Genomic DNA, 27833 nt, shown 5'->3' with positions numbered 1-27833 from the left:
GGGAAGTAGTCTACAGTTGCTCTCTGGGAGAAGGGAAGTCTGTTTGAGGCTACAGTAGTCTGTAGTTCCTCCCTGGGAGAAGGGAGTTTGAGCTAGTACACCCAGATTGTGGGGGAAGGGGAGAATCAGAAGCCATAGAAAGTAGAGCAGGGAAGGAGAAACACGGTCTCTGGACTAGAATCCTGTGTAATGATTCCTTTACAGGTCACTGGGGGAGTGGCACCATCAGAGCAGTGCTGGAGAAGACTGCCTGACACTGTTGGTGTGAAAGGACTTGGCTTTCCCTGGAAGGGAAAGCCATGTAGTGACCTGGCCAGATGGCTGAGTCATGAAGAAGAGGCATCACAAAAGAGATGGAGTGAAACTGCTGGAAGAGACATTGGCCAGGCAGTGCTAATCCCCAAAACAGCTACGAGGAGGCGCCATCCTGTGGTAAGTAGAGCACCCCATCACAGGGGACTTGAAGAATTTGTGTGTATTAAATAAATAAATAAATATGCTGAAACTTTCTGAAGAAAACTGGGTGTCCCTTTTGAGTGAGTCATCCTGGCAGTTAAGAATGACAAATCTATTGACGTGCACCATGAGAAATAAAATTAATTTTGTTCAACATATCTTGTAACAAATCAGACTTCACACTTTCTTAGTGGCTTACACTCAAGGCTATCAAAACACTTTGCAAACATTTAGTATCTTGTGATATTAACAAGTAGCACAGACTCCATTTTACAGATGGGGAAACTGAGGCAGAGCAGTTGAAGGCCAGATTTTTAAAGGTATTTTTCTACCTACATAGATTTTTCAAAAGCACCTATCTCCCATAGGTGATAATTACACAAGAAATTGGAAATAGACCCCAGGTTTCCTGACTGTCAGACCTGTACCTTAACCATAAGCCAATTCTTCCTCCCCTAACAGTATTGCAGCTTTTATTATGGAGCTGTCCATCTTTCTGTCCATCAGGAGTAATTTATTTTACACAGTATTTGATTTTTTTCACTGTTTACACACATTAATTTAAATATCTCACCCATTTTCTTTGCAAATTACTGCATTCAGATAAAGTGGCAGCTGCTGTAATTAAGACACAGCTAATTACATATCCCCTTAATTGCAATGATAGGATTTTGTCAATATAGTAAATAAAAATTGTTAGGTTTCCACCGGCAACTTCGGCCTCAGCACGACTCAGATCTTTGTCCTGGTCTCCCCTAGCAAATGCTGAGTCATACAGATTCTATGGCACAGACCTTGAGTCAAACGGAAATTGCAGGAAAAGAACACTGTCCTATTAGATTACAATCAAGCTTGAAACCAGCATCAACAATTTATGTTCTTCACAGAATCTACCAACAGGTAGATGTGTATAGACCTATGCATCCTTCCCCCACATCCCAAAGAATAATCAACCTGTAGGAGTTTTCTCCACTGAATCCAGCAAAGTGAATACTGTTTTCTGTCTTTTGTCCTGACCAGACCTGACCTGGCCAGGAATTTAGTGAAAAATGACATTTTTCACTTTAAATGTAGGTGCTCTGGTAGAGTGAGCACAGTGCTGTGCTGGTAGTCAAGAAAATCCTATGTTCTAATTCTAGCCCTGTCATTGCCACACCCTTTTTTAGCTTTTTTCTGTGTTGACTAGGTCACTTCCTGTCTGCCTCTCTCCAGCTCTCAAAGTACTAAGCGGTTATATTTTGCTAGGCACCCTGAGGCCCATGGCCAGGGGCGGGTATAATGTAAAATATACATGCTTAGGGAGTGTTTGGATCAGTGTTTTGTTTTGGGCTCATCTCTAATATAATATTTGAAAGATTTCTGAGGAAAGGATGTGATAGGAAGAAAGAAACCAATAATCTCAGTTTTTCCTATCTTAACAAAGGCTGGTAAGAATGAAATCAAATTTGTGGTATATAAAGAATAGAATCTCTCTCACTTAATCATTACTATGGCTATGATTTTTTTGATGGATATTTTTTGTAAAAGTCAGGGACTGGTCATGGGCAATAAACAAAAAATCATGCAACCCGTGACCTGTCCCTGACTTTTACTAAAGACATTCCTGACAAAATGGGGAGGGTGGAGGGTCCAGCATCCTGCCCAGCCCTGCCCTCCCCTCCCCTGTGACTGGGAGCTGCAGGAACCCCATTGCCCAGTGGCTGGGAGGGGTCCCCCTGCCACCGGGTTGGGGAGCTGGGGGGCGGGGAAGGCCTGCCAGCGGCAGCAGCTGGGGAGCTGTGGGGAGGGGAGGCCCCTGCTAGCAGTTTAGGTAGTAATTGAACTACCATCCACTACATGGGTTCTGTGACTTCCACGTCCTCCATGACATAGTCTAAGCCTTAGTCATTATCAGTAACAGAAGATTTGCCCAAATGAGTCTGTTGCACTCTGCTGTGAATAGTGACTGTAAAAGTGATGTTGTGGGTTTCTATATTCCCTCTGTTTACCTTGTTCCATGTTTGTAAATTAAAATTATGGATTTTTTTCCCTATATGCCAGCTCTAGGCTCTGACAGTTAAGCTGCGTTATTTTTGTTTTACACATCAATAATATAAAAGGCCAAATTGTGGCTTTATTGATCCTTGTATAACACCATGGTCTTTAGATTACTCCGCCAAGAGCACCTGTCCAATCACACTGAAGGTTATTGGGTTTGCGTGGTGTCACTGAGGAAATATTTTGAAGACAATGGGATTACAAAAATGTAGCCAAGGGACTAATTTGACCTGCAGAATCTTTAGTGGTGGTGATGGGTGAGATGGAATGAATGCAGCTTGCCTATCAGAGTCTAGAGAGAGTTTATAAGGCTGACAGTTAAGAAAAACCCACCTTTGTACCTGCTATTCAGCAAATTTTTAAATGGAAATGAGTGATACATAATATATGGAATGTTGTCTGTTTTTTTTTCTTTTGTTTTTTTGGTCACTTCTCAGGATAGAACCATTCTTACATCTAGTTGTCTAGTCCTCATTAGTTTGAGTGATACTGCTGACTGAACAAGTATGTCCCAGGTGCACCTATATTGCAAAAACACAGCAGTGTAACTAGCCCTGGATTTAAAAGCTAAGAGGAATCTATAGACTAATTAATGAATTTCTAGAACCAGGGAGTAAATTACTGTTTTTATTTCTTTCATAATTTCTTATCCATGAGGCTAACTCAACATTTTTTACATATGATTCATGGGCAAAGCAAGATATTTTCTGCATTTCCTCCCCCTGCCCCAGCTCATGGTGTGACCATTTGGGAAATCTGTCTGTACAACTTATGAATTCTGGGTAAGATTATGAACTCTCTGTATGTATCTTTACCAAGCTGCAGTTTCATTTCTGAATGTGCAGCCTGTTGCTCTCTGTCCTTTTACCTCCATGTTGGACTGAAATTCCAAAGAGTAGTGGCACAGGGCTAATAAGGTTAACTCAAGGTGATCCTTTTTATTAAAATACAAACATCCTAGACAACAAGTTGGCTCCTACCCAGGAGAACTGGTTTGTGAAGAGAGGAGGATGCCTGGCAATGAAGTCACTTGGCCAGATTCAGCAGTCGTGTAACTTTTTAGGTTTAGGAGCAGCTATTATGCAGAAGTTGGCGGGAGGGGGGGAAGGGAATGGAGCCTCAAGGTTCAAATTCTAACTTGCTACCCACCAAAGTTCAGCAATGTGCAGCTTCAGGGTTTTAGTGTGGGCCCATTTCTAGTTTCCAGCTGACTTGTTAATAAGCCAGATTCCCCTCCCACCCAATCATCTCCACCATTGTTGTTGGGTTTTTTAATGTTAAATATTTCAGCATTAGTAAACTGGATCATGGATGTACATATTGATTTGTCTTTTTAAGGATAAAATTGCTGGGACTGCATCAAACCACGCAGGACTGCGTTTCATTTATGACACGCCACCAGAGTGGAATGTCACAAAGCACCATGCAGTGATGTAAGCAGCTTGTTCTCATGAACAGAAGGTAAGCTTGTAAATTTTCTGTATCCTTCCCTGCAAGGGGAAGGAACTTCTCTTAGGTGTTCCTTGTTTTGACTTCCAGCCTCCCATTTGCTAAATTTCTTTCAGTAAGCCAGCTAAAGCTATAAACTTGTCTTGCAAGTAAGCGTGTGGTGTGGTGGTGAAGGTAAGACCTTATTAGACTGTATTTATACATAACCCTTGTGAACCAAAAAACCTGTTTACTAAAGAAACTCCTTGAGTTTTCTTTGATCCTGGGAATCGGAATGAATTTAATTGCTGAAAAATAACTCCTTCATTGTTAATCAGTTAGATAATTTAGTTTTAAGAACAATGTGTAGGAATATTTATGGAGTAGTCTGATAAATATTTGATCATTTAGGTTGAGGATCTGGATTAGAGGTTGGATGATCAGGTGGTTATGTCATTGGTCTGGAACTTGGGAGGTCTGGATTAATTTTATAAGTCTGCTACAGAGTTTGAGAGACTCCTGGGCAACTCATTTCATCTGTGCCTTGATTCCTGATCTATAGGAGGGGAATCATGTTTCCTTTCTTGCTCCCTTTCAATATCTCCTCTACAGATGCTGTAACCTCTTTGGGTCAGGGCTTGGGTCTTTGTATGTTTGTGCAGCACCTAGCCCAATGGGGCCTCATATGGCACTACTGTAGTATAAATGTTTCACCTCTGTGGGGCCAATCCTGCATTCCTAGTTCAGCGCAAGGAGGGACTCTTTATGACCAATTTGACAGACTACTGAACCCGTCCATTTATTCACATGAAAACAGCCCACGTAAAACCCATCAGCTGTGCATGCAAGTGGTCAGGCTTAAACAATGTGTTTGCAAGCATCTGTGCGCACATATGGAGGATGCCTTTTGAAAATAGGGCCCTTAACGTGTGCACAGAACAATATTTTTAACAACTTGATGGCACGAATGAAAATTTCTAGGTACAAGTAACTATTACTGCCCCTAGATAAACTGCCTGTGCCAATCCTAAAGTATTCTGAGTCACTAAGATGAAATAAACTTCCCTCTGTCCTGAACAGCACCTAATTCTCTAGCACCAAGATGATTTTATGTGCTAGCAGCTTTAGGAGAAAGCACTCTTAAGGCTAAAACAAACAATTGCAAACCGGGGATGGGGGGGGGGGTGGGGCGAAAGGAGATGAAAGCGACATTGGTGCTGCTGACAATGAAGACAACAGTTATGCAGAATTGGCTGACAGGGATATGGAAATGTTAGTAAATATAACAGTGAATCTCAACAGCTCATATTGTGTGTGCGTTTTGGAGTTGTCACATTTATGTTGTATAGCTACATTTTCCAAGATTGACTAAAATTAACTAAGGCCTGAAAATAGTCTCTTGTACACTAAGCTTGAAAGCAGCAAGTAAAATTCCCTAACATAACTAAAATGATGAGGATGCAGTATTACCAATGTAATTTTTAAAAGCTAGGTCATGGTAGTAGCCAAAGTAAGAATCTGGGATTAAGCTAGTTTCTGGGGCAGATGTTTTAACTTCTAACTCAAACTGCAGGTTAAAACACCCTCTAGTGAAGTAGATGCCACGGCATGTCCACATAACATAATTCACTGGTGCTATTGAAAGGCAACAAAATACAAAAAACATGTCCCATCTTTTCTAAATACTGATGAGTCAATGTTTGTATAAATCAGCCACATTTCATTCCTTAGATGACAAAGTAAATTACTGCTTAATTATGGCAAATGGACAAATTGCAGGTGCAAATTAATCAGACCAATAAATCTGACAAAGAAATTCTGCTTTCAGAGTCACAATAGACAGTGCTACAATATTTAAATTATTGCCACAGTTTCCTTTATTCATTTCTGTTCTAAGACCAGTTTGTATTCTAAGATCTGCGATAGCATGACCCAAGGACCTCTTGATGCCATCTCAGAGGGCCCCGGGCATGCATCTGGGTTACAGGGATCCCCTGGGTCTGGTATTTAAATACTAGTTCACAAGAGTGCCATGTAAGGCTGTAACATGCTGCTGGGGTTACCCAGAGCTATTTTACCTCTCTACCTTAGCAAGCATGGATTTTGCTGGTGATTAGAATGCAAGAGCTCTCTGACACATGAGTCTGTCTTGCTCACCAGCAAACTCCTCAAGGCGCTTCCAGCCCAAGCCTTGCCTAGGAGGTAATAATCAATTAACTCCACTCCAGAGGAGCTCCTCTGGAGTGCCCAACCCCTACCACTGTGCATTTACAGAAGGTATCAAGTTTGCTGCTCTGTTAAAGACTCAGTATATCACACCGAATTAATGTAACTGAGGTAAATACACCCTTCCCTTCACACACACCACAGAATTGGATTATAGTGAAAAATAAACAGTTTATTAACAAAAGAGCATGTATTAAGTCAGAGGTTCTCAAACTTGGGGGCATGCAGAATGTATTCTGGGGATGTGAGAGAAGCTTTGGGGTGGGGGCGAGGGAATCTTATGGCACACATTCAGAGCTGGGCAGTTGAAGAGCAGCAGCTACTGACTGGGCACCCAGAGGGGCATGGGTGTAAACTACTACAGACACAGAAGTGGGGGTATAGGTGCCAACTCTGTGGGTACTCCAGGGCTGGAGCACCCACAGGGAAAAATTAGGGGGGGCTTGGCCCCCACCAGCAGCCAAGCCCCTGGCACCCACCTTGCCTCCCCCCCAAGCGTGCCACATCCCCACTCCTCTCCCTCCCTCTCAGCGCTTCCTGCCACCTAACAGCTGTTTGGTGGTACTTAGGACTTTCCTGGAGGGAGGGGGAGGTGGCGTGCTCAGGGGAGGATGTGGAGAAGGGGATCGGGGACTTGGGGGAAGGGGTGGAATGGGGCAGGGTGAGGGCAGTGCAGGGGCGGGAAGAGGCAGGACAGGGGCAGGGGAGGGTCAAGCCCTCACCGGGCAGAGGGGAAGTTGGTGCCTATGGTGGGGTGGGGTGGGGTGGGGAGGGGAGGGGGCAAGCAAATAAATTTGAGAACCACGGTACTAAGTTATATCAAGTAAAAGAGAGAGGTAGAGATGGTTACAAGCAAATGAAAGTGAAAACATCCATCTAAAACTTAATCTAGAAAAATAGTCTTTGTTCAAGATGGTTTCTTTTACCCCAAGTCTCCTTTGCAGCGTTTTGCAGGCTAGCACCCATCACAGAGACCATAGAATTGTAGAAGTATAAGCCTGGAAGGGACCTCAATAGGTCATCTAGTTCAGTCCCCTGCACTCAAGGCAGGGCTAAGTAATAACTAGTCCAGACATGGGCAAACTACAGCCCACAGGCCACATCCAACCCGTGGGACTGTCCTGCTGGCTCCCTGAGCCCCCAGCCAGGGAGCCTAGTCCCCGGCCCCTCTCCTGCTGACCCTCCTCCCCTGTAACCACGGCGCTGCATGGGTCGTTCTCTGGTCCACCGCTCCCGGTGGGGAGTGCAGCTGGGTGTCGTGGCTGCAAGCTCCTGTTGCTGGTAAGGGAGTGGGAGGTTCTGGGGGGCAGTCAGGGAGAGGGGGTGGTTGGATAGGGTGGAGGTTCTGGGGGGCAGTCAGGGGAGGGGAACAGGGAGGGTTGAGAGTGGGAGTCCCGGGAGGCCTGTCAGGGGCAGGGATGTGGATAGGGGTTGGGAGGGCAGTCAGGTGACAGGGAGCAGGGTGTGGTGGATAAGGGGGTGGGATCCTTAGCTCCTTGAGTATTCTAGGATGTATTTCATCAGGCCCTGACTATTTGAAGACCTCTTACTTGTCTAAGTAATTTTTACTTCTTTCCCTATTTTAGACTCAGATCCTACTTCATTTTCACTTGTGTTAACTATGTTAGACATGTGATCACTAACCATCTTTTTGGTGAAAACACTTCGACATTTTCTGTTGTCTTTCCCCACTCATTGAGTAACAGGACTACCCTGTCCTTGGTCTTCCTCCTGCTTCTAATGTATGTGTAGAATGTTTCCTTGTTACCCTTTGACTCTAGCTATTGTAATCTCATTTTTTGCCTTGGCCTTCCTAAACTTGTCCCTACCTGATTGTGTTGACTTTTTATGTGCAAAGTAATGCCCATTGGGAAAACATAACCCCAACTATACATACAAAATGATGGGATCTAATTTAGCTGTTACCATTTCAGAAAGATCTTTGAGTTATTATGGACAGTTCTCTGAAAACATTCACTCAATGTGCAGTAGCAGTCAAAAGCTAACAATGTTAGACACCATTAGAAAAGGGATAGATAATAAGCCAGAAAATATCATAATACCACTATATAAATCCATGGTACACCTACATCTTGAATACTGTATAGAATTCTGATCAACCCATCTAAAAAAATATATTAAAATTGGAAGTGATTGAGGGCATGGAACAGCTTTTGTATGAGGAGAAGACTGGGACTTTTCAGCTTGAAAAAGAGACTGACGGATATGAAAGACTTCTCTAAAATTGTGACTGGTGTGGAGAAAGTGTTGTTTACTCCTTTACATAATGCAAGAACTAGGAATCACCCAATGAAATTAATAGGCAGCAGGTTTAAAAACAAAAAGAAATACTTCTTCACACAGCGCAGTTGACTTTGTTGCCAGGGAATGTTGTGAAGGCCAAAACTATAATGGGGTTCACAAAAGAACTAGATAAGTTCATGGAGGATAGGTCTATCAATGGCTATTAGACAAGATGATCAGGGATGCAATCCTAAGCTCTGGGTGTCATTAGGCCTCTGATTGCTAGAAGCTGGGAGTGGATGACAGGGGATGGATCACTCGATTGCCTGTTCATTCCTTCTGAAGCACCTGGCATTGGTCACTGTTGGAAGACAGGATACTGGCTAGATGGACCATTGGTTTGACCTAGTATGGCCATTATATTCTATATTCATCCTTTTGTAATTTGACCTAGTTTCCACTTTTTGTAGAACTTTTTTTGAGCTTCAGATCGTTGAAGATCTCTTGGTTAAGTTAGAGTGGTCTCTTGCTATACTTCCAATCTTTCCTACATTGGGGGATGGTTCTGTTCTTGTGCCCTTAATGTCTCTGAAATTGCCAAGTCTCTCAAACTGTTTTTCTCTTTAGAGTTGCTTCCCATGATATCTTACCTACCAACTCCATGAGTTTTCTAGACTGTCTTCTTGAATCCATTCTTTATTCTGCTTTTTTCCCTCCTACCATCCCTTAGAATCATGAACTCATTTCATGATCACTTTCGCCCCCACTTTCAAATTCTCAAGCAATTCCTCCCTGTTTCTCAAAATCAAATCTAGAACAGCCCTCGCCTAGTTGCTTTCTCCACCTTCTGAAACAAAAAATAGCCTCTAATGCACTCCAAGAACTAGTTGGATTATCTGTGCCATACTTTCCCAACAGATGTCTGGGTAGTCTCCTTCTGCCTCTTCCCCACCCAAGTCCTGTGCTTTGGAAGATTGTTAGTAGTTTTTAAAAGCCTCATTCACCTCTTCTTCTAGGTTAGGTGGTCTGTAGTAGACCCATGACATCACCATTGGTTTTTTTTATTCTGACCCAAGGACTTTGAACAAGTCTGTCTCCTATTTCCAGCTCAATCTCAGCACAAGTGCATACCTCTGATATACAAGGCAACACCACCTCCCTTTTCCTCCCTGTCTGTCCTTCCTTTGATGTAACTGGTAAGCTGAGGCATACTGTTTCTTTGGGAGCAGAGGATCTGGTAATTCTGTGAGTGTCTACAGGACAAGGGGCTGGGCACTTAGGGGCTTCCCAGAGGACTTGGAGTTGGGAGGACTATATAGCTAATCTGCAAAAGGACAGTAAAGCTTGAAAGGTGAGTGCTTGTGTTGCCTATGCCTAGTGGAGTCGGGGAGCTGACTCTAGGCTGGTACAGACAAGACTTCTTCATGCTAAGGGCATGTGGTAGTGAGACTCGCAACCTGGGTAGTCCAGGGAAGCATCCTAGACCGATACCAGGGAAGATCTTTTGGGCTATTAAAACAAGCCCAACGTTTTAAAAACCATTCCTTTACTTGCTAGCCTTGGCTTTTGTTCTTCAGGATCCTATTTTTTTTCCTCCAGATATTTCCAGACAATGCCTAATTATGCCTTTTCTTCCAATGTCTCGATTTCAATTTTTTGTGACCTAACAAAGATTGAATTATTGACCTCAAAAGCAACTTCTTAAATATTTCAAAAGCTCCTTAAGAATCTAATATTTTATGATCTTTTTTCCAGGATTTTTCCATGTCGTGCACAGCCATCAGACTACGTCAATTTATAGATCCTACACCCTACCTCCCTCCAGGGTAAAGTATCTGGACACAGAAAAGTCACATGTGCAGAAACACCAGGATGTCAGTGATCAACCATGGGTAGGGTTGCCAACCCTCCTGGATTGTCCTGAAGTCTCCCGGAATCAACCTCAATCTCCCCGTAGTTATTAAAATCAATCCAGGAGATTTTAATAGGCCAAAAGTCTGGTCAGCAGCGCAGCAGGGCTAAGGCAGGCTCCCTACCTGCCCTGGCTCTGTGCAGCTCCCAGAAGCAGCTGGCATGTCTGGCTCCTAAGTGTAGGGTCTCTGTGCACTGCCCCCAGCCCAAGTGCCATCTCCACAGCTCCCATGGGGCAGGAATTGCAACCAATGGGAGCTGTGGGGGCGGTGCCTGTAGACAGGAGCAGCGCACAGACCCGCCTGGCTACCCCTCCGCCTAGGAGCCAGAGGGATGTGTCAGTCACTTCTGGCAGCAGCCAGAGTTAAGAGCTGCCCAATTGGAGCCCAAACCCCCTCCTGCACCTCAACCCCATGCCCCATCCTTGAGCTCCCTCCCAGAGCCTGCACCCCCATCCACACCCCAACTCCCTGCCCCAGCCCGATGAGGGTGTGGGAGAGTGAGCAATGGAGAGAGGAGCATGGGGTGAACAGGGGAGTTGCTTCAGAGAAGGGGCAGGCAGGAGTGTGACCTCATGGAAAGGTCAGGGAAGGTTGCAGGGCAGGGGTGTTTGGGTTTGTGCAATTAGACAGTTGGCAACTCTAACAATGGTACAAATATGCTGTTTAAAACTTCTTGTGGTTTAGGAAAGGATCTTTGTCAAAATAGCCTGCCCAACACACATTTTACAAGTAAAAAAGCATCGAGTCTGTTTGCAAGTTAAATACTGCATCTACAGATTTTTAGTTTTAAGCCATTAATTTCAGTGCAAGTTTCATGTAAGACTTCACATTTAACAAATTCTATTATATTCCTTCAAGTACGTTCCTAAATACAAACAGTATGTGCAATGCATGATCAAAACTGTCCTGGGTTTATAATTACTCAGTCTTAGATTCATCTGCCAAGCAAACTACTCCCACCTCCTTTGTCCTATCTGGAATTAAACATATAAGGAATCAACACCACCAGCTAACAGGGTGGGACCACGGAATCCAGTCATTCTGTTAGGATCTGCATATAGAAAAATGTTAATTTACCTTGGGTAAAACTTGCCAAGCATTGATTTTTGTTTAATACAAAATGTCGTTCTTTTCTTCCCCCTGGCCTATTCTACTACCCGCCCTCTCTATTCTTACCAGCCACTATGAGTAACATTTTCAAAAGCATCTATTGGGTTGACCTCACCCAGCTACATTAAGGTTAAAAACTACCTGTTTGTTGTCTCCACTAGCATTTTATAGTGAGATAATTAACAAAAGTTAGCTATCCTGCTGGGCGGGGAACCACACACACTTTCTGGCAGAAGATATTTGCAGTGTGGGTGTAGTCATGTTAGTCCCAGGATATTAGTGCGACAAGGTGGGTGAGGTAATACCTTTTGTTGGACCAGCTTCTGTTGGTGAGAGACAAGCTTTTGAGCTTCACCGAGCTTTTACAAGTCTGAGAAAGGCATGCAGTATCTCAGCTAAATACAAGGTGGAACAGATTAAGTGAAACACACCTTTCAAGATCCATGGGTCCCACACATGCCTATCACAACATGTGGTGTATCTCATCTTGGGCACTACATGCCCAAGTTACAAGTATGGGGGTGAAACAAGACAATTGCTACATTCTCAAATGACACACACATAGGGCTGTTGGATCAATTTGTATAGTGGGGGTGCTGAGAACCTGTAAACCCTATATATGATAGAATTCACTTCAAGCTATGGGGTGCTGCTGCACCCCCAGCAGCCCGTTTCAGCACCTATGCGCACACTGAAAAATGACAAGACAAAAACACCTTCCCCTGTGGATGAACACTTCCCCCCCTGCCCCCCACAAAGTGATCGCTCTATATCTAACCCCTTGGGTACTCATTCTCAAAGGAAACCTGCACAACACCCACAAAAGATGAACTTAAATTCATAACTTTGCCCCAAACACTAAAAATCATGGACTCCAAGGCACTGGATTTATGGCTTATTACCACAATCTGCAACCCTCCTTTGTCCTACAACTGCAGAAGTGTTAATTGCCCACATAACTTTGAATGGTCTCTTGCATCTTGTATTAACTCCTTACACTTAACAATCTGTTCAACCTTCTGTTTAGCTGTGACGCTCCAAACTTGAAGAGCTCTGTGTAAGCTTGAAGGCTTCTTTCACCAAAAAGATTACCCACCTTGTCTCACAATAGTTATTAACAATTTAAGTATCAGAGAGGTAGCCATGTTAGTCTGGTTCTGTAAAAGCAGAAAAGAATCCTGTGGCACCTTTGCAGCTGCAAAACGTCTGTTAGTCTATAAGGTGCCACAGGATTCTTTGCTGCATTAACAATTTAGGCACCTTTGAAAATTTTTACCCTGTCCCCACTGCCGCTCAAGTCAAACCCTGTCCTGATTCAGCTTCTGTGTTTCCAGCCACTCCCATATCATAAGTCCTGCAGTTACTCTACATACTACCTTTTGTGCTACATGATGGGATAAAAGTTTGCAAACTGATTCAGTTTATGCTTTATTTCCTAATGTAATGCGTGGGGCAGAATGTCTGCTGGTAGCTTTCATTGTTGTAACTCTCAGGTCAAGAAATTGTTTCTTATATCTGCTCTCCTGACTGCAACACCACTTATTTTACGTGTGTTACTTATTAGCACTGTTATTCGTCAAGGAAAGGACATTCAAGGGTTCTATCCTGGGCAACTAGGACGGGTACATAAGGCATGCATGCCTGAAACAACTCCAGGGTAAGAGAATAGCTTTATACAACTTTTCCTAAGAGAACCTTATTCTGAAATTCTTATCATTCAAGTTCACTATAGAGAGTGGTAGTCGCTTCCTGTGGTGCCCTGCAGATATTCCTTTTCAACCTTGACATGTGAGAATAAGGAGAACACAGGAAGAGAGGAAATGGTCTACAGGTCAAAGCACAGGATCGGGAGTCAGGAAATCTGGGTTATATTTCTGGCTTGTCCATATTTATCTTGTGTGTGTGAGTGATCAGTGGTTGGGAATCCTGAATGAAAGCTGCTAGAAAGTGCAGATTCTTCATTTTACCAGCACTTTTAATCCTTAGCTTCTCAACTGAGATTGCTACCCAGGGTCCTAAACAAAGCAGAATTTTTTTGACGTATAACAGTAGGTTTTTTACAGCAGAATTAATGAATGCAGTTTACACTGGTTAACTGCAATATTCGCAGACCCACTCCCTAGTTTCAAAAGTGTGGTGAACCCAATTGAACAATACTAGATTATGAAGGCTTTACTGTATGTAGTCAAGCTGTTAATGCCTATTAAATTATAACTGCATTATTCTGAGTGCTCTTTTTCAGCAGGAGATTAGAAAGAACATTTATGTTGGCTACCCTTATGGTTAGTCAGTGCTAGTCACATACCATGTGTCAGCATGAGATTACAAAACTATTTATGCCTTTCATTTAGACCTTTCATAAAACTGCACCCAGCTCCAGTGCAGCATGAAGTTGAAACTCCGTACCCACATGACTTTGATAATTTAACTCTTCAGAGCTATGTCCTTTTTCAAAGGACAGTGAAGAAGGCAATGAATGACTGGTACAAGCAAACCACGTACAAAGAAGAATTTGCACTGCCATTTTACAATATGGGTAAGTAGGCTTTACTAGCAATGTAAGTCTTGTCTTTTGCTAGGAACTCACCCTAGTCTATAGCCCTTAGAAAATGTTTAACATATTAAAATGGATTAACTAATCCCTGTGAGAGAAAAGTATTGTCCCCATTTTATGATAGAGAAAAACCGACAGACGCCCTGTCTACACTAGGTAAAGAGGAGACAAAATGAACTGTTGCAGTATGTCCAGTTCCAAAGAGGTAGGCAGAAGGCAACCAATGAACTGGAACATGGCAAATCACATGTATATTTAAATTTCAATCTGTATACAGCAGCTGCTCAAATGCACACCAATTAGATGTAACAAAGTTCAATTTTAGGTTTCTAAGTTATTAGAAGTAACCACATTACTAAAAGAGACACTTGATCTGATCTAGTCCACTTAAAGCTATGTGTAATATGCAACCTATGAGCATGTTGATTCATTCTGGGATATCTGACAGAAGACAAGAGACATCTCAAATCAGGAGAGTCCTGTATTGAAATGAGCAAGTACAAAGCAGTTGGTCACAATTCCAGTCTGTGTGTAGTAATATTTTTTTAATGTAATCTTTATTTGTATTCTCATAGCACTGAGAACCCCTAATCATGGACCAGGACCCTGTTATGCTAGCTGCTGTACAAACCCAGAACAAAGACAGTCCCTGGCCCAAAGAACTTACAATCCAAGTATAACAGACAAGTGCTGGAAACTGAGAGCCATGGGGAATACAAGGGAACGATAAGGCAATATTGATCTGCATGACAGGAATGGTCTCAGTGGCCTAGCCCTTGTCAAGTTTTTGGTAGGCTTCAGAGAGAGTGTTAAGGAAGGTTTTGAGGGAGTTAGCTTTGTGGCTGTATAGAAGGAGCTTCTCCCAACTATGAGGGGCAGCCTGGGAGAAAGCTTTCCAGTTTAAGGTGCTTTTTTGTCCAACATTATTATGCATTAAATGTGCTTAATTTGGTTTCGAATTATGGATAAATAACTGTGCCCCAAAGCCAGTATTAGGGGACATTCTGGCATGAAAACATCCAGTGAAAGACACTTACTATTATTATTTTTAGAAAGGAGCTATGAGATTGAAGGCCCCCTCTTGTGGTATAGACCAGCTCCCATGGGAAGGAAGGTTTTCCAGCCAGACAATCTCTAAAGAGTGCCTTTGATGGGCACTGGCCAACAACTTTGAATTTGCTGTGCCTTTTAAGCCTCAACAGCCCAGTGTCATGGCCCAGTTCTGATTTGGATAATTATTTCAATTTGAATTCCAGCTGCAGAGTCAAATGGAGATAATAGTCTCTTTTGTTAGGAATCACGTAGGACAAAATGAAACCGTAAGAGCAGCCCGATACTGCAAAGCAGCATGAAGCAAGGAACAGTGTCAATATGGCTGATGGAAACAGGCAGCTGGCAAGTTTAAGTGGGAGCAGTAATAGCTCAGAGAATGAGGGCAGACAAGTTGATTTCTTCTAGCATCCACATTGTGCTATACAAACATGATAGGAGGCATAAGATCTCACTCAAAGGCCTTCTTCTGCACTCAAGTATAGTGAAAACTAGAAGTGTGCACATGCTCTCCCTCCTTCCTTTAATCTAGGTTTTCTTTGATTTGATTAGAGAAAATATGGCAGTTAGAATCATAGAATATCAGGGTTGGAAGGGACCTCATCTAGTCCAAGCCCCTGCTCAAATCCCCAGACTGTGTGCTTTTTAAACCCCAGGTCCCTAAATGGCCCCCTCAAAGATTGAACTCACAACCCTGGGTTTAGCAGGCCAAAGCTCAAACTACTTAGCTATCCCTCCCCCTCAAATCAAGGCCTTTGCTCAAATCAAGGCCTCTTCTCCATTTTAACTACAAAACTATTAGGTCCTTTTATTAAAATTTACTTAATTATAAAAACCTCTACAGTTCCCCAAGTAAAACAGCCAGGACCTCTTGACACCTCTGCTAAAGGCCTGCACCCAAAAGCCCAATTTGTCTTCTACATCCAACTAGTTGGAATCATTCAACTTTTTCTGCAGATAATTGGTAAAACTTCTGATTTGTTTGTCAGGTCACACAATTGCCCTATCTACTCTGGTACCCTACCTCCATAACGTGCCCACTTAATAATTGGCAGAAAGTGAACCCTTCCTTTACCCTACAGTAACATCTTGCCTACTTACCAATGTTCTTGGCAAACAGTGTTGGGCTGGTGGATGGCTTTATCATCTTCCTACCTCCCTTCCCCACCCACCCCCCCTTTTTTTTTTAAACCACATCAAGGTCCCTCTTGCTGCAGCTTGCTTATTGTGGACTAACAGATTGTTTAGGAGGATTTCCCTCACTGGAGTAGGCTAGTTGAGGGGAGAACACCAGCATAAAGATGCAGAGAAGAGTATTTTTTAAGGAAAGATGCATGATCCTCCCTGTACTTAAACATATCTCTGCAAACATGCTGCTGCTGTGACTAATGCTGCAGGCAGTTCCTGGAAATCCACTTTCCATTCTTGCTCTTGTGGTGTTCCTTAGTACAGTTAGTCACAAGAATAGCTCATGCATATAGGGCTATAAGCATAGAAAGCAGCTTGCCAACCAAGCTGTGCAATTCTGCTTTCACAATATTCAGCTCAGTTGAGAGAACAAATTCTAGCCTGGTAGTGTGACCAATGGACACCTGTACCCCAAGCACTATCCACATAAAGAATAGCAAACACACACACACAAGGTTGTGGTGACATGCTACAACAAAAGAATCCTTGGAGGAGACTCCTGGAAAAGAGGCTGGGAATCATATAAGGGCAACAGGAAAGCTTTAAAAATACAGTATTCCTGAATTCAGATCAGAGAGACTAAAAGGAAAAATGCTTTATTTTTAATTCCAGACCTTGATGAGGATAAATACACACCAAGAACTGATCCTGGACCACTGACAATCTGGAGAAGCATTGCTGATCCAAAAAATATAACCTGCCCTTGCTTGTGAGAGAAGTATTTCAGCTGAGCTTTAAGAAAATAAAAGCAACCCAGTGAAGTTAATCCCATTTAGATGGGACTTTCAGAAGTTTGCTTCTGTTAAGCTATACTGTATCATTTTACAGTGTAGTTTGTGTTGGTGATGCTACTTGAAAACTTTAATCAAGTTTTATCTGTGAATATGAATATATGGATTACTTTGCAAAATGGAGTCAACAGTTGGGAATGGAGATACTTAATTCTCAGTGCATGTTCTTGTTAGCTGTGCATTTTGGGAATATAGTAATCTTATTTAGTTTATCCTTGTGGTCTCTGCAATTGTCCTCCCCTCCTCAGCAGCCACCCCTGGTATTAGTGGGGAGCATCCCCAGCACCCATGGCCTCTAGCAGTCCTTTTCTGTCCCACATGGCTGAGAAAAGCAACAGCACTGGCTGTGGGCTGGCAGTTGAAGAAACCTCAAAGGTTGTAAAACAAAGATAATCAGCCATTTTATTAAAAAAAATTGTTCTTCCACCAAAGAGGGAGCAGGGAGCTTTGTTGCAATACATGACTCTTGAAATCTAACATTACCCACCTACAAATTCAGCTGTCATAAGAAGCAATGGAAAACTTAATATAGGGCACACTTACCCCATTTTCCTATGAAGCAGCTCAAGGGAGGGTGCCAAAACTGCAGGAAAATAGAAGTGAACATGGAAGATCTCTCTCTAAAACATCCCCACAATAGGGGCTTTAGCAGCTGAGTTTGCTGGAGAGAAGGCCTTCAAATCCCACAAAAAACCCACATTGCTTAGTCCAGCAGCAAATCAGGGCTTTCTAGATGGATGGCTGCTCAATACAGCTCCACTGCAACCTTCTCTCTGGCAGCACTGATCTGAATGCACAAAAGGAGCTAGGCACTTAAGTGTCAATTTTGGGAACACAGAAATGCACAAGACTCCTGCTGAAACTCTCTAGGTACCTAAACTCACTTGGCTCTTAAAAAAAAAAAACCTAAACTTTTTTTGGCAGTAAGAAGTCTCTAGGCACATATCTTTCTGCCTCTGGGTATGTACACGTCTGTGTCTGTGTGGTGTCAGTTGCCTCCTCTTGTGAAATCAGTTGCAATAACATTTACTATCTTCAAAAGGATTTTAAATCTCAAAATTCTTCCTCCTTCCCCAAAATGAAATTTGCTTAGACTAAAATCAAGTGTTTCAACTCCCACTATTAACTTTTACGGGATGATTTAATTCAATGTGCAGGGCTAAAGTTTGGGTAAAGACTTCATTCCTCCACACTGCAAAAATACTTGTATGGCAGTGAAGTTTACAGCAGTTTAAGGAGGCAAGACTTTTTGCTTCTCGAGATAAGAAAACAAGAGGCCATACTGCAGTCTCTTTACCGTGAAAGTGCAACTTACAAATGTAGATTTTTATTACATAACTGTTTTATTTTTGAGTGCAATGTAAAACATTAGAGCCTACAAGTCCCCTCAGTCCTACTTCTTGTTCAGCTAAGACAAAATCTGAGAGGGATGGAGCGTGGAGCATGTTTTCAAAAGTCTTAGAAGAGCAACACTCCTATGCGGAAACTACAGAACCCTGAACCACCAAAAAGAAAATCAACCTTCTGCTGGTGACATCTGACTCAGATGATGAACGTGAACATGCATTGGTCTGCACTGCTTTGGACTGTTATCAAGCAGAACTCATAAGCATGGATGCATGTTCTCTGGAATAGTGGTTGAAGCATGAAGGGACATATGAATCTTTAGCACATCTGGCATGTAAATATCTTGCGACGCCAGCTACAACAGTGCCATGAGAATGCCTATTCTCACGTTCAGATGACATTGTAAATAAGAAGTGGGCAGCATTATCTCCTGCAAATGTAAACAAACATGTTAGTCTTAGCGACTGGCTGAATAAGTAGGGCTGCATAGACTTGTAGGCTCTGAAGTTTCAGTGTTATTTTTGAATGCAGGGGTTTTTTGTGTACATAATTCTACATTTATAAGTTCAACTTTCAGGATAAAGAGATTGCATGAGTGTACTTGTATTAAGTTAACTGAAATACTAGTTTATTTTTACAGTGCAAATATAATAAACAGTGAACACTGCACACACTTTGTATTGTGTTGTAATTGAAATCAATATATTTGAAAACATGGAAAACATCCAAAAATACTGATATAAATCAGCGGTTCTCAAACTGGAGGTCAGGAGCCCTCAGAGGGGTCAAAGTTATTACATGGGGAGTTGCGAGCTGTCAGCCTCCACCCCAAACCCTACTTGGCCTCCAGCATTTATCATGGTGTTAAATATATAAAAGTGTTTTTAATGTGTAGGGGGAGGTCACACTCAGAGGCTTGCTGTATGAAAGGAGTCACCAGTACAAAAGTCTGAGAACCCCTGATATAAATGGTATTCTATTGTTCAACATCTTTATTAAGCGTGATTAATCTTTAATTTAGTTTAATTAAATTAATCATTTTAATTGTTTGACAACCCTAATAGTTTTCCTTTTATAATTTCTACAGTGCCTTTGCTTAGTTGTGTGAAGTCAAAACCAGTTCTAATCACTGACACAGAAGCAATTTTAAACTTTAAACATGAATAAATATGCTTCCTTCTAATTAGCAAGAGATTTACTTTACTTTAATATGCACTCAAAGTAGAGAAGTGCAGAAAATTGTTTAAAATTAATATTTTAACAATTAAATCAGAATAGTTCATAACTGTAAATGAACTTTATACAATATCAAATTTAGTTTTTTGCACATTTTCTGTAAACTTGTCTTAAAAGCCCCTTGCACACTCTCAACTCAAATCACAACTTTTTTGAACAAAAACCATCTCACACACAGTTTAGACAATGTTTATAGCATTATAAAATCATCAGAATCCCTCTTTAATCACTCACTACAACAGCAGCCATAAAGAATACAACATATTTAGGAGTACATATAATGAGGATGTAAAACCATTTGTGCAAAACTGCATTATTTTTACTGGTTAAGATTTCAGGGAAGTAACACCGCCAGAAGCATGGATACGACAATCAAGACAAAGTCAGGAAAATAATGTTACCTTCCATTTTCAAACATCAAGGATTATGTTATGAAGTAAATACTAGATGATAAAGAAAAGTCTGGTGGCACCATGTATAACAGTAATGGAAAGTGTCCTGGAGATATTGCCAGTTGGATAGAGAGCTGATATAGGTAGAGGTCAAAGTCTTTCAGGAGTAGCAATCAATCAGTTTGGGAGACCAACTCTAGCATTTCTTTCCTCGCAAGATCTATTCTTCCAACATCTTTGCTTTGTAGGCTACTAATAATACATGTAAGACTAAGCAGTCTTATTGAGGAGTGTGCTTTCTTCCACGCATCTGAAATCTTTAAAACATCTGGATCATTGACTCTCTGGATTTCCCTACTCCAATCCATTTAACTGCAAAAAAGGAAAGGATAAAGTAGTTTGCACTGTTTTACCACAGAGGAATTCAAACTCAAAGCATGACATTCTGGTAAAGAAAAAAAAAAGTTCTATGGCTGATGTAGAAGAATATTTTGCACTGATAGTATTGATGATTGCTATTAGAGAATGACATTTTGCATTTCTGTAGCACCACCACATTCACAGATCCTGAAGCACTTTGAAGTGCCTGATCTTGTGCCACTGATTTCAAATGGAGAATGACCTAAAATAATAAATTCTCAAAACCCTTCTAAAATATGGAAATATCAGTTTTACAGATAGGGAAACTAAGCATATAGAAGTTAAGTGAGTTGCTGAAAGGTAACATTCTGTAACAGAACCAGGAATACAACCCCCAACTCTCAATTTCTAGTTCTATCCTTTGATCATAAAACCATCTCTCCTCAGAGTAAATCATTCAGTACTAGTTTAGGACTGATTTAGTGTCTTACTTCTTAGTAAGTCCCAATGAAGTCAATAGACTACTCTCAGAAGAAAACATTGATAACTAAACATAAGGGTGGCAGAACTGAATCCTTATTAGTATAATAATAAAATATTGCATTCAGCTTTTCTGTTTTCAAAGTCCTACAAATAGGATTTTTCCTATTGAACAAGCTTTTTTTTTTTTTAAACAAACATGCAAAAAGAACAGTGTTCATGTCAGTACTCAAAATCAGTTGGCAAATTATGATAACCCACCACTGCAAATTTAGACTACACACATATACTGAAAACATTTTAGAGGTTGATCCCCTTTTAGATTTTGCAGCTAAATGAGGCTCAGCATTAAAATGTCAAAGTACAAAAGAGTCACTTTAAAGCTTATTATTCTAGCACTCTGGGTGCTCGTTAAGTTATTTTTAGCATCCGACGGTCAAGGGAGATAAATTTAAGTTACGTCTATTTCACATAGGTTTCTTGAAGCAGGAAAGTTTGCTGTACGTACCAGGAATGCCAAGCTCCATTTCTATAAAGCGAACATAGTTCTGTGCATTTACAGGCAGTTCATCAAATGTTCTTGCATTTGATATGTCTGTGTCCCATCCTGGGAATGTCTCATACTGAACCTCTACTTTATTTAAGACTTCCTGGTTTGCTAAGGAAACAAAGAATAAGTACTTATACAGTGAATATTAAATTATACAGAAGTTCTATATATTTTTACAGAACCAATCATATAGCTAGAAGTCATTTCATCAGGCATCTTGTTTTACTGATGGTGAGCTCAGAAAACGAGCTTGCTTAATATTGCCTGAGCTTGAGAAATACTGCAAGCACAATAGTGTGAAATGATCCATAGTTTAAAAGGTGGTGAAATAAGGGGGATTCTCTTAATCAGGAGTAGATTTCAATTGCTCTCCCTGATATGGAGTCAGACATTGGCCTACATTATTTTAAACCATGGGTGTCTGTTGTTTAAGAATACTTAAGAGCTTATTACACAGTAGAAAGTTCTCTTATGTTGGAATCTAACCCACTAACACAAATTCAGATTTAATGTGCCCGCCATCCTGTATATACCAGTATTTCACAATGGCGCAGGTATTAAAAACAGACTTGTATATTGTTGCAAAGTGTTGGGACTTATCCTCCACTTCAAGTAAGACACATTGCAACTGAGATCAGCTGAGGAACTCGAGCTAAGTAGCCCTCTGGATTAAATGGGAGAAGACTGTAGGTGAGACATTCTTAGTGAAGAGCCCTCATCTCAGAAACTCACTTCCCCATGAAGTTCAAAGAATCCAAATCTGTTAACATTTAGAATACACTGCAACACTCTTATTATCCATATGTGAACCCAGCTCCAGGACCTGATGGTATTCACCCAAGAGTTCTGAAGGAACTCAAACGTGAAATTGCAGGACTATTAACTGTCATCTGTAACCTATCATTTAAATCAGCTTCTGTACCAAATGACTGGAGGATAGCTAATGTGATGCCAATTTTTAATAAGGTCTCCAGAGGTGACCCTGGCAACTACAGGCCAGTAAGCCTCACTTCAGTACCAGGCAAATTGGTTCAAACTATCATAAAGAACAAAATTGTCAGACACATAGATGAACATAATTTGTTGGGAAATAGTTAACATGGTTTTTGTAAAGGGAAATCACGCCTCCCCAGTCTACTAGAATTCTTTGAGGGGGGTCAACAAGCATGCGGACAAAAGAGATCCAGGGGATATAGTGTATTTAGATTTTCAGAAAGCCTTTGACAAGGTCCCTCACCAAAGGCTCTTAAGCAAAATAAGCAGTCATGGGATAAGAGGGAAGGTTCTCTCATGGATTGGTAACTGGTTAAAAGATAGGAAACAAAGGGCAGGAATAAATGGTCAGTTTTCAGAATGGAGAGAGGTAAATAGTGGTGTCCCCCCAGGGATCTGTACTGGGCCCAGTCCTACTTAACATATTCATAAACGATCTGGAAAAAAGGGTAAACTGCGAGGTGGCAAAATCTGCAGATGATACAAAACCATTCAAGATAGTTAAGTCCCAGGCAGACCGCGAAGAACTACAAAAGGGTCTCACAAAACTGGGTGACTGGGCAACAAAATGGCAGATGAAATGTACTGTTGATAAATACAAAGTAATGCACATTGGAAAACATAATCTTAACTATACATATACAATGATGGGGTCTAAATTAGCTGTTACCACTCAAGAAAGATCTTGGAGTCATTGTGGATAGTTCTCTGAAATCATCTTTAGAGTTATTTACTCCTCCTCATAATACAAGAACAAGGGGCCACCAAATGAAATTAATAGGTAGCAGGTTTAAAACAAACACAAGAAAGTATTTTTTCACGCAACGCACTGTCAACCTCTGGAACTCCGTGCCAGAGGGTGTTGTGAAGGCCAATACCATAACAGGGTTGAAAAAGGGAGCTAGATAGATTAATGGAAGATAGCCATTGATGAACCTATTAGCCAGGATGGGCAGAAATGGTGTCCCTAGCCTCTGTTTGCCAGAAGCAGGGATTGGGTGACAGGGCATGGATCACTTGACGATAACCTGTCTGTTCATTCCCTTTGGGGCCCCTGCCATTGGCCACTGACAGAGGACAGGATACTGGGCTTGATGGACCTTTGGTCTGACCCAGTACGGCCGTTCTTATGTTCCCAGGTGAATAAAGGTGCAGTGAAGTTAAGTTAATGCATGTTAGGGACTTCACTTCATATTCTTATATTTTGAAATTTTATAGGAAGGTCTGGATGTCAAAACAGACCAACTTAAAAGAATTACATCATGCCTTTTGGAGAAATAAAGCACATTTTAAAGAACTGCTCATGTATTCCCAGGTTTTCAGAAGAATTCAGTAAGGCCAATGCTGAGTACTCTTGAAAACCAGCCAGATCTTGACCAGACAGGCCAACTGTCTTTGTCCTGTCCAGCAAATACCAGCAAAGTTAACTAAATATACGATTTGTCAACTACATCAATAAGAACGTGCTATGGGGACAGCATTAAAAAAAAAAAAAAAAAAAAAAAAAAAACAACCTACACTAGGCTAGATGCCCTCAATAGCACAGAATTCCTGAATAGGTAAATTTTATTAGTTTGTTACTGGCAGTATTGCTTTGTTCTCTAGAAAAGGAACAGAAAATTTCTTGCCAATAATTTCCTTTCTGCTAGCAATGTCTCCCACAATTGTTGATGTCTGGCCTGCCCTCCTCTCACTGCAGCTCATGGAGGCGGATCAGAGTTTTGGACCCACATGTTCTGGCCACGCCCCCTTAGCTCCTACTTGCCTTCAGATGAGTTATTCCCAAACTGTAAAACTTTCATAACATTAACAACATTCTAGAGATAACAAAATAACTATGTACATTAGACCAAGGAAGATGGTCTTATGGTAACAATTCTGCTTAATATCTGACTCTTGACTCATGAGACATCCATGGTGAATAGAATTGTGGGAGATGCTGCTAGCAGAAAGGAAATCATCAGTAAGACATTCTCCGTTCCGCATCCCAGCATCTCCCACAATTCCTGATGTCTGGGAAGTAGCGAGCAGTGAACAGATGTAGAAAGGGTTATAGAAAAAGGTCAGAAAAGGGAAAACTGTATCCTTATCCATCTCTAAATATTTGCTCAAAGGCCAAAATCATATCCGGGCAAGCACCTACAACACTTTCCTGCCAGAGAAAAGGATGTGCAGTGCGTGATAAAGGTGGCAGCATTTGACCTGGTGGGCGCCTTACAAATTTCTGCTGTGAATTCATTACCTCTTTCTGCCCACCAGGTCATCAGGGATCGCATGGAGTGTGCCCTGAATCCTTCTAGAACCAGAATCTCTGATGCCTGGTATGTTTCCACAATGCACAGTCTAACCCACCAAGCAATAGAGGACTTGGAAGCTCTGAGTCCTTGGAATTTTGACTGAAAGGATACAAACAGAACACCTGATCTCCTTGTGGACTCTGTACCTTTGAGGTAAATTTTCAGAGCCCTTTGGGCATCTAAGCTGTGACATCTCCTCAGTGAGATGCTGTGGCTGTGGACAGAATGAAGGTAGAATCACCTCTTGGGAAGAGTGGAAAGACCACCTCACCTTCAGGGAAAAATGATTTCTGAGTTCTGAACACAGTCTTGTCCTCATGAAACATGCAGTAAGATTCCTGCATAGAGAGCGCTGACAGCTCCAACACTTGTCTGGCAGATGTGATGGCTATCAGAAATCAAGTTGTGATGGACAAATAAAATGCTGACAAATTGACATCAAGGGAACCAAGGGACCGTTTGTCAGGGCTCTCAGTACAAGTGGCCCACTTGAGAAAAAAAAAAAAAGAGGTCTAATTGCTGGCTTGGATAACTGGATCACCCTAAGCAATCTGGCTACCTGGGGATTCTCTGCCAGAGAACTTGGTAATTATGTGAACATCACACATTGGGAAGACACCTGACATGCAGAGGTGCTACGTTGGAGACCTTTGTCAAAGCCTTTTTAGAGAAAATCCAAGAATTCTGGTTGTCTTGGATTTCTAGGGTTTGCTTCACGTTCCTGGCACCAGCTGCAAAACCAGGTCCCAATAGAGGAGTGTGCTTTCAAGTCAATACTCCTCTTGAAGTGTTCTGATGGCTTTGGAGGATAATGAGACCACTGCTTCCCTTTCAATAACCAGGCTGTCAGATGCAGCCAATTTGGTTATAGATGAAGGAGAGGACCTTGTGGGCGGATGTCTTGTCTCTTTGGGAGCTGCAGTTGTGGTCCCAATTTCAGCTCTCTCAGGTCCGAAAACCAGGGTCTCCGTCACCAATGAGGTGTTACCAATATTACTGTCACCTGTTCTCATTTTATTTTCTAGACCACCTTCCCTAATAATGAGAAGGGTGGAAATGCATAGAGGAGGCCTTGTGGCCATTTGTGAGATTGGGCATCTGTCCTCAGGTAAGCTGGGGTCTACTTCCCTAGTGAAGTACCTAAGTCTCTTTGCGTTCATGTGATTTGTGAATAGGTTGGTTGAGAGCAGACTGAATGACTGGACAATTAACTCGAAGACTTCCTGATTCATACACCACTTGGAGTTGTTCACCTTGTGCCTGTTGAGCCAGTCCACCTTCTGGTTCAGGTCTCCCTTTATGTGAACTGCCCTGAGGGAGAGGAGAGAATGTTCTGCCCACTGCATGATTTCCTTTGCTTCAGCATGTAGCACTGCCTTTCTTGCTAACACCTTTGGCATACACATGTGTGACCGTGATGGTGTTGTCTGACCTAATCAGGACTGGTTCCCTTCTAGGCTAGACTGGAACATTTGTAGCACCAGCTTGACAGCTCTCAGTTTTAAAAGGCTTATGTTATAGTCCCTTCCTCCAGGTTCCAGATGCCTTGAGCTGGTTGGGACCTCAAGTGTGTTCCCCAGCCCTCCAGCCTGGCACTAGTTGTGAGGATCAGGGGAATCTGGAAGGCACATGAGCGGCCTTGCAGGCACTGGGCTGACTACCATTTTAAGGAGTTGATCACCTATGCCAGAACCCTCACTTGATCTTTCAAGCATTCCGGGAAGTAGTACCATACATTTCAGATGAAGCCTTGAAGGCTCCTGATGTGTGACTGGGCCCAAGAAGGCTCGGTGCAATGGCTGGTCTCTTGCAGTTCTAAAACAATGCGAAGAAGTCTTGAAACTTCTGGACCTCTCCAGAAATGGATGTACCCTTGCCATCAAAGTGTCTGTGTCCATTTCCAAGTGAGTTATTTGGGAAGACAGATTCAAGGAACTTTTCTTGATGTCGATAATAAAGCCATGAGCCTGTAGATTCAAGGTCAGAGACGTAGCTCTGTGTGCAGCTGCTGGGGATGAAGCGCTAGTTAAGATGTCAACCAGGAAGGGATACATGTGGATCCCCCGTGATCTGAGTTTGCTATGATTATCACCAACATCTTTGTAAAGACCCAGGGGGGCGAGGACAAGCCGAATCAGAGATATTGATACCACCTCCTCCCATAAGCAAACATTACAAACCTGCAATGGCTGGGTAGTGATAGGAATGTGGAAGTATGCATCCACCAGATTCACTGAAGTCAGAATGGCCCCTTGGCCTGACATTGTAGAGGTTAGGGTCTCCATCTGGAACTTTGTTTTCTTGATCCACTTGTTGAGTTTTGTGATATCTAGAACAGATTCCCCTGTACACTTCTGAACAATAAAGATGATGGAGTAGAACCCCAAGAATCTTTCTTCTGAGGAAAGACTTTCTATTACTCCCATATCCAGGAGGTGAGAAATATCATTCTGGATTAGACTGCGCTTTACAGGGTCATTCAAGATTGGGGACTCAATGAAAATCGGATGGGGTGGAGCCCATAACTTGGAGTATTCCTGACTCACTATATATCTTCCTGACCCACTGGTCCATGGTCAAAGCAACCATTCCTCCAGGGCTTTCCTCCCAAACCCCGGTTCCATGCCTTTCCTCTGGAGAACCGTCTGTCTGTCTCTTTCCTGTTATTTCCACAAGGATGAAGGCTGAAAGGAATGCCTTTGCCTGATGGCCAGCCCGTACTTTCTCTCAAAAGCATGGTGTGGCATCCAAAAGGACTGCTTAGATCTTGCAGCGTTGTCTGCCACTACCTTGTCTAGCTTCTCTCAGAAGGGTTCCCATTAATTTGGTAGAGCACAGAACCTGTTTCAAGTGGCTATCCACCTTCCAGGAATGGAGCCATAAGTGGCACCTGGTCACTGAGCTGGAGGTCATGGCTTTGTCCGAGAATGTCATTGCTTCCCGATGCTGTTGCCAGGGAAGCTCTCTTTAAAATAGAGCCAAAGTCAGGGTGATTTCAATACTTGAGGGCTCTGAGATCTTCCAGCCAGTAGAAAGATGCCCTCACAAAGCAAGCAACTGCTAGGAATGCCCTGAGGGAGGCTGAGAAGGCCTCAAAAATCTTTGAGAGAAAAATGGAAGCCACTCTCTGTGGGGTCTTTAGAACTCCTCTTCTGAGGGGATAACTATATATTTAACCAGG

At 42.2% G+C, this 27833-nt stretch overlaps 2 protein-coding genes across 3 annotated transcripts in view; one reads left to right on the top strand and one right to left on the bottom strand.

The window, feature by feature from the left end:
- The first annotated feature begins 13 nt into the window (after positions 1 to 13).
- Positions 14 to 16981, top strand: C3H1orf100 (chromosome 3 C1orf100 homolog). 2 transcript variants are annotated; one of them, XM_039528486.1, is made up of 6 exons: positions 14 to 432; positions 3832 to 3954; positions 10147 to 10217; positions 12979 to 13071; positions 13766 to 13950; positions 16819 to 16981. In XM_039528486.1, the coding sequence occupies exons 3-6, from the start codon at positions 10156 to 10158 to the stop codon at positions 16917 to 16919; spliced, it is 441 nt and encodes a 146-aa protein (XP_039384420.1). In that variant the 5' UTR covers positions 14 to 432; positions 3832 to 3954; positions 10147 to 10155; the 3' UTR covers positions 16920 to 16981. The 2 variants fall into 2 exon arrangements, with proteins under 2 accessions (XP_039384420.1, XP_039384419.1); XM_039528485.1 differs by lacking the exons at positions 14 to 432; positions 3832 to 3954 and adding an exon at positions 3961 to 4116.
- A 2772-nt stretch (positions 16982 to 19753) lies between these two features.
- ADSS2 (adenylosuccinate synthase 2) overlaps positions 19754 to 27833 on the bottom strand; it is a 55419-nt gene continuing 47339 nt past the window's right edge. Inside the window, exons 12-13 of the mRNA XM_039529352.1 lie at positions 21321 to 21470; positions 19754 to 20344 (exon numbers count right to left, since the gene is read on the bottom strand). Of these exons, the coding sequence (XP_039385286.1) occupies positions 20292 to 20344; positions 21321 to 21470 (203 nt within the window). The 3' untranslated portion in view covers positions 19754 to 20291. The remainder of the gene's footprint in view (positions 20345 to 21320; positions 21471 to 27833) is intronic.

The sequence above is a fragment of the Mauremys reevesii genome, linkage group 3 (genome assembly GCF_016161935.1).
Source record: "Mauremys reevesii isolate NIE-2019 linkage group 3, ASM1616193v1, whole genome shotgun sequence".
In the NCBI taxonomy this organism is placed as follows: domain Eukaryota; kingdom Metazoa; phylum Chordata; order Testudines; family Geoemydidae; genus Mauremys; species Mauremys reevesii.
The sequence above is the reverse complement of the archived record's forward strand: the minus strand, read 5'-3'. Positions and strand labels throughout refer to the sequence as shown.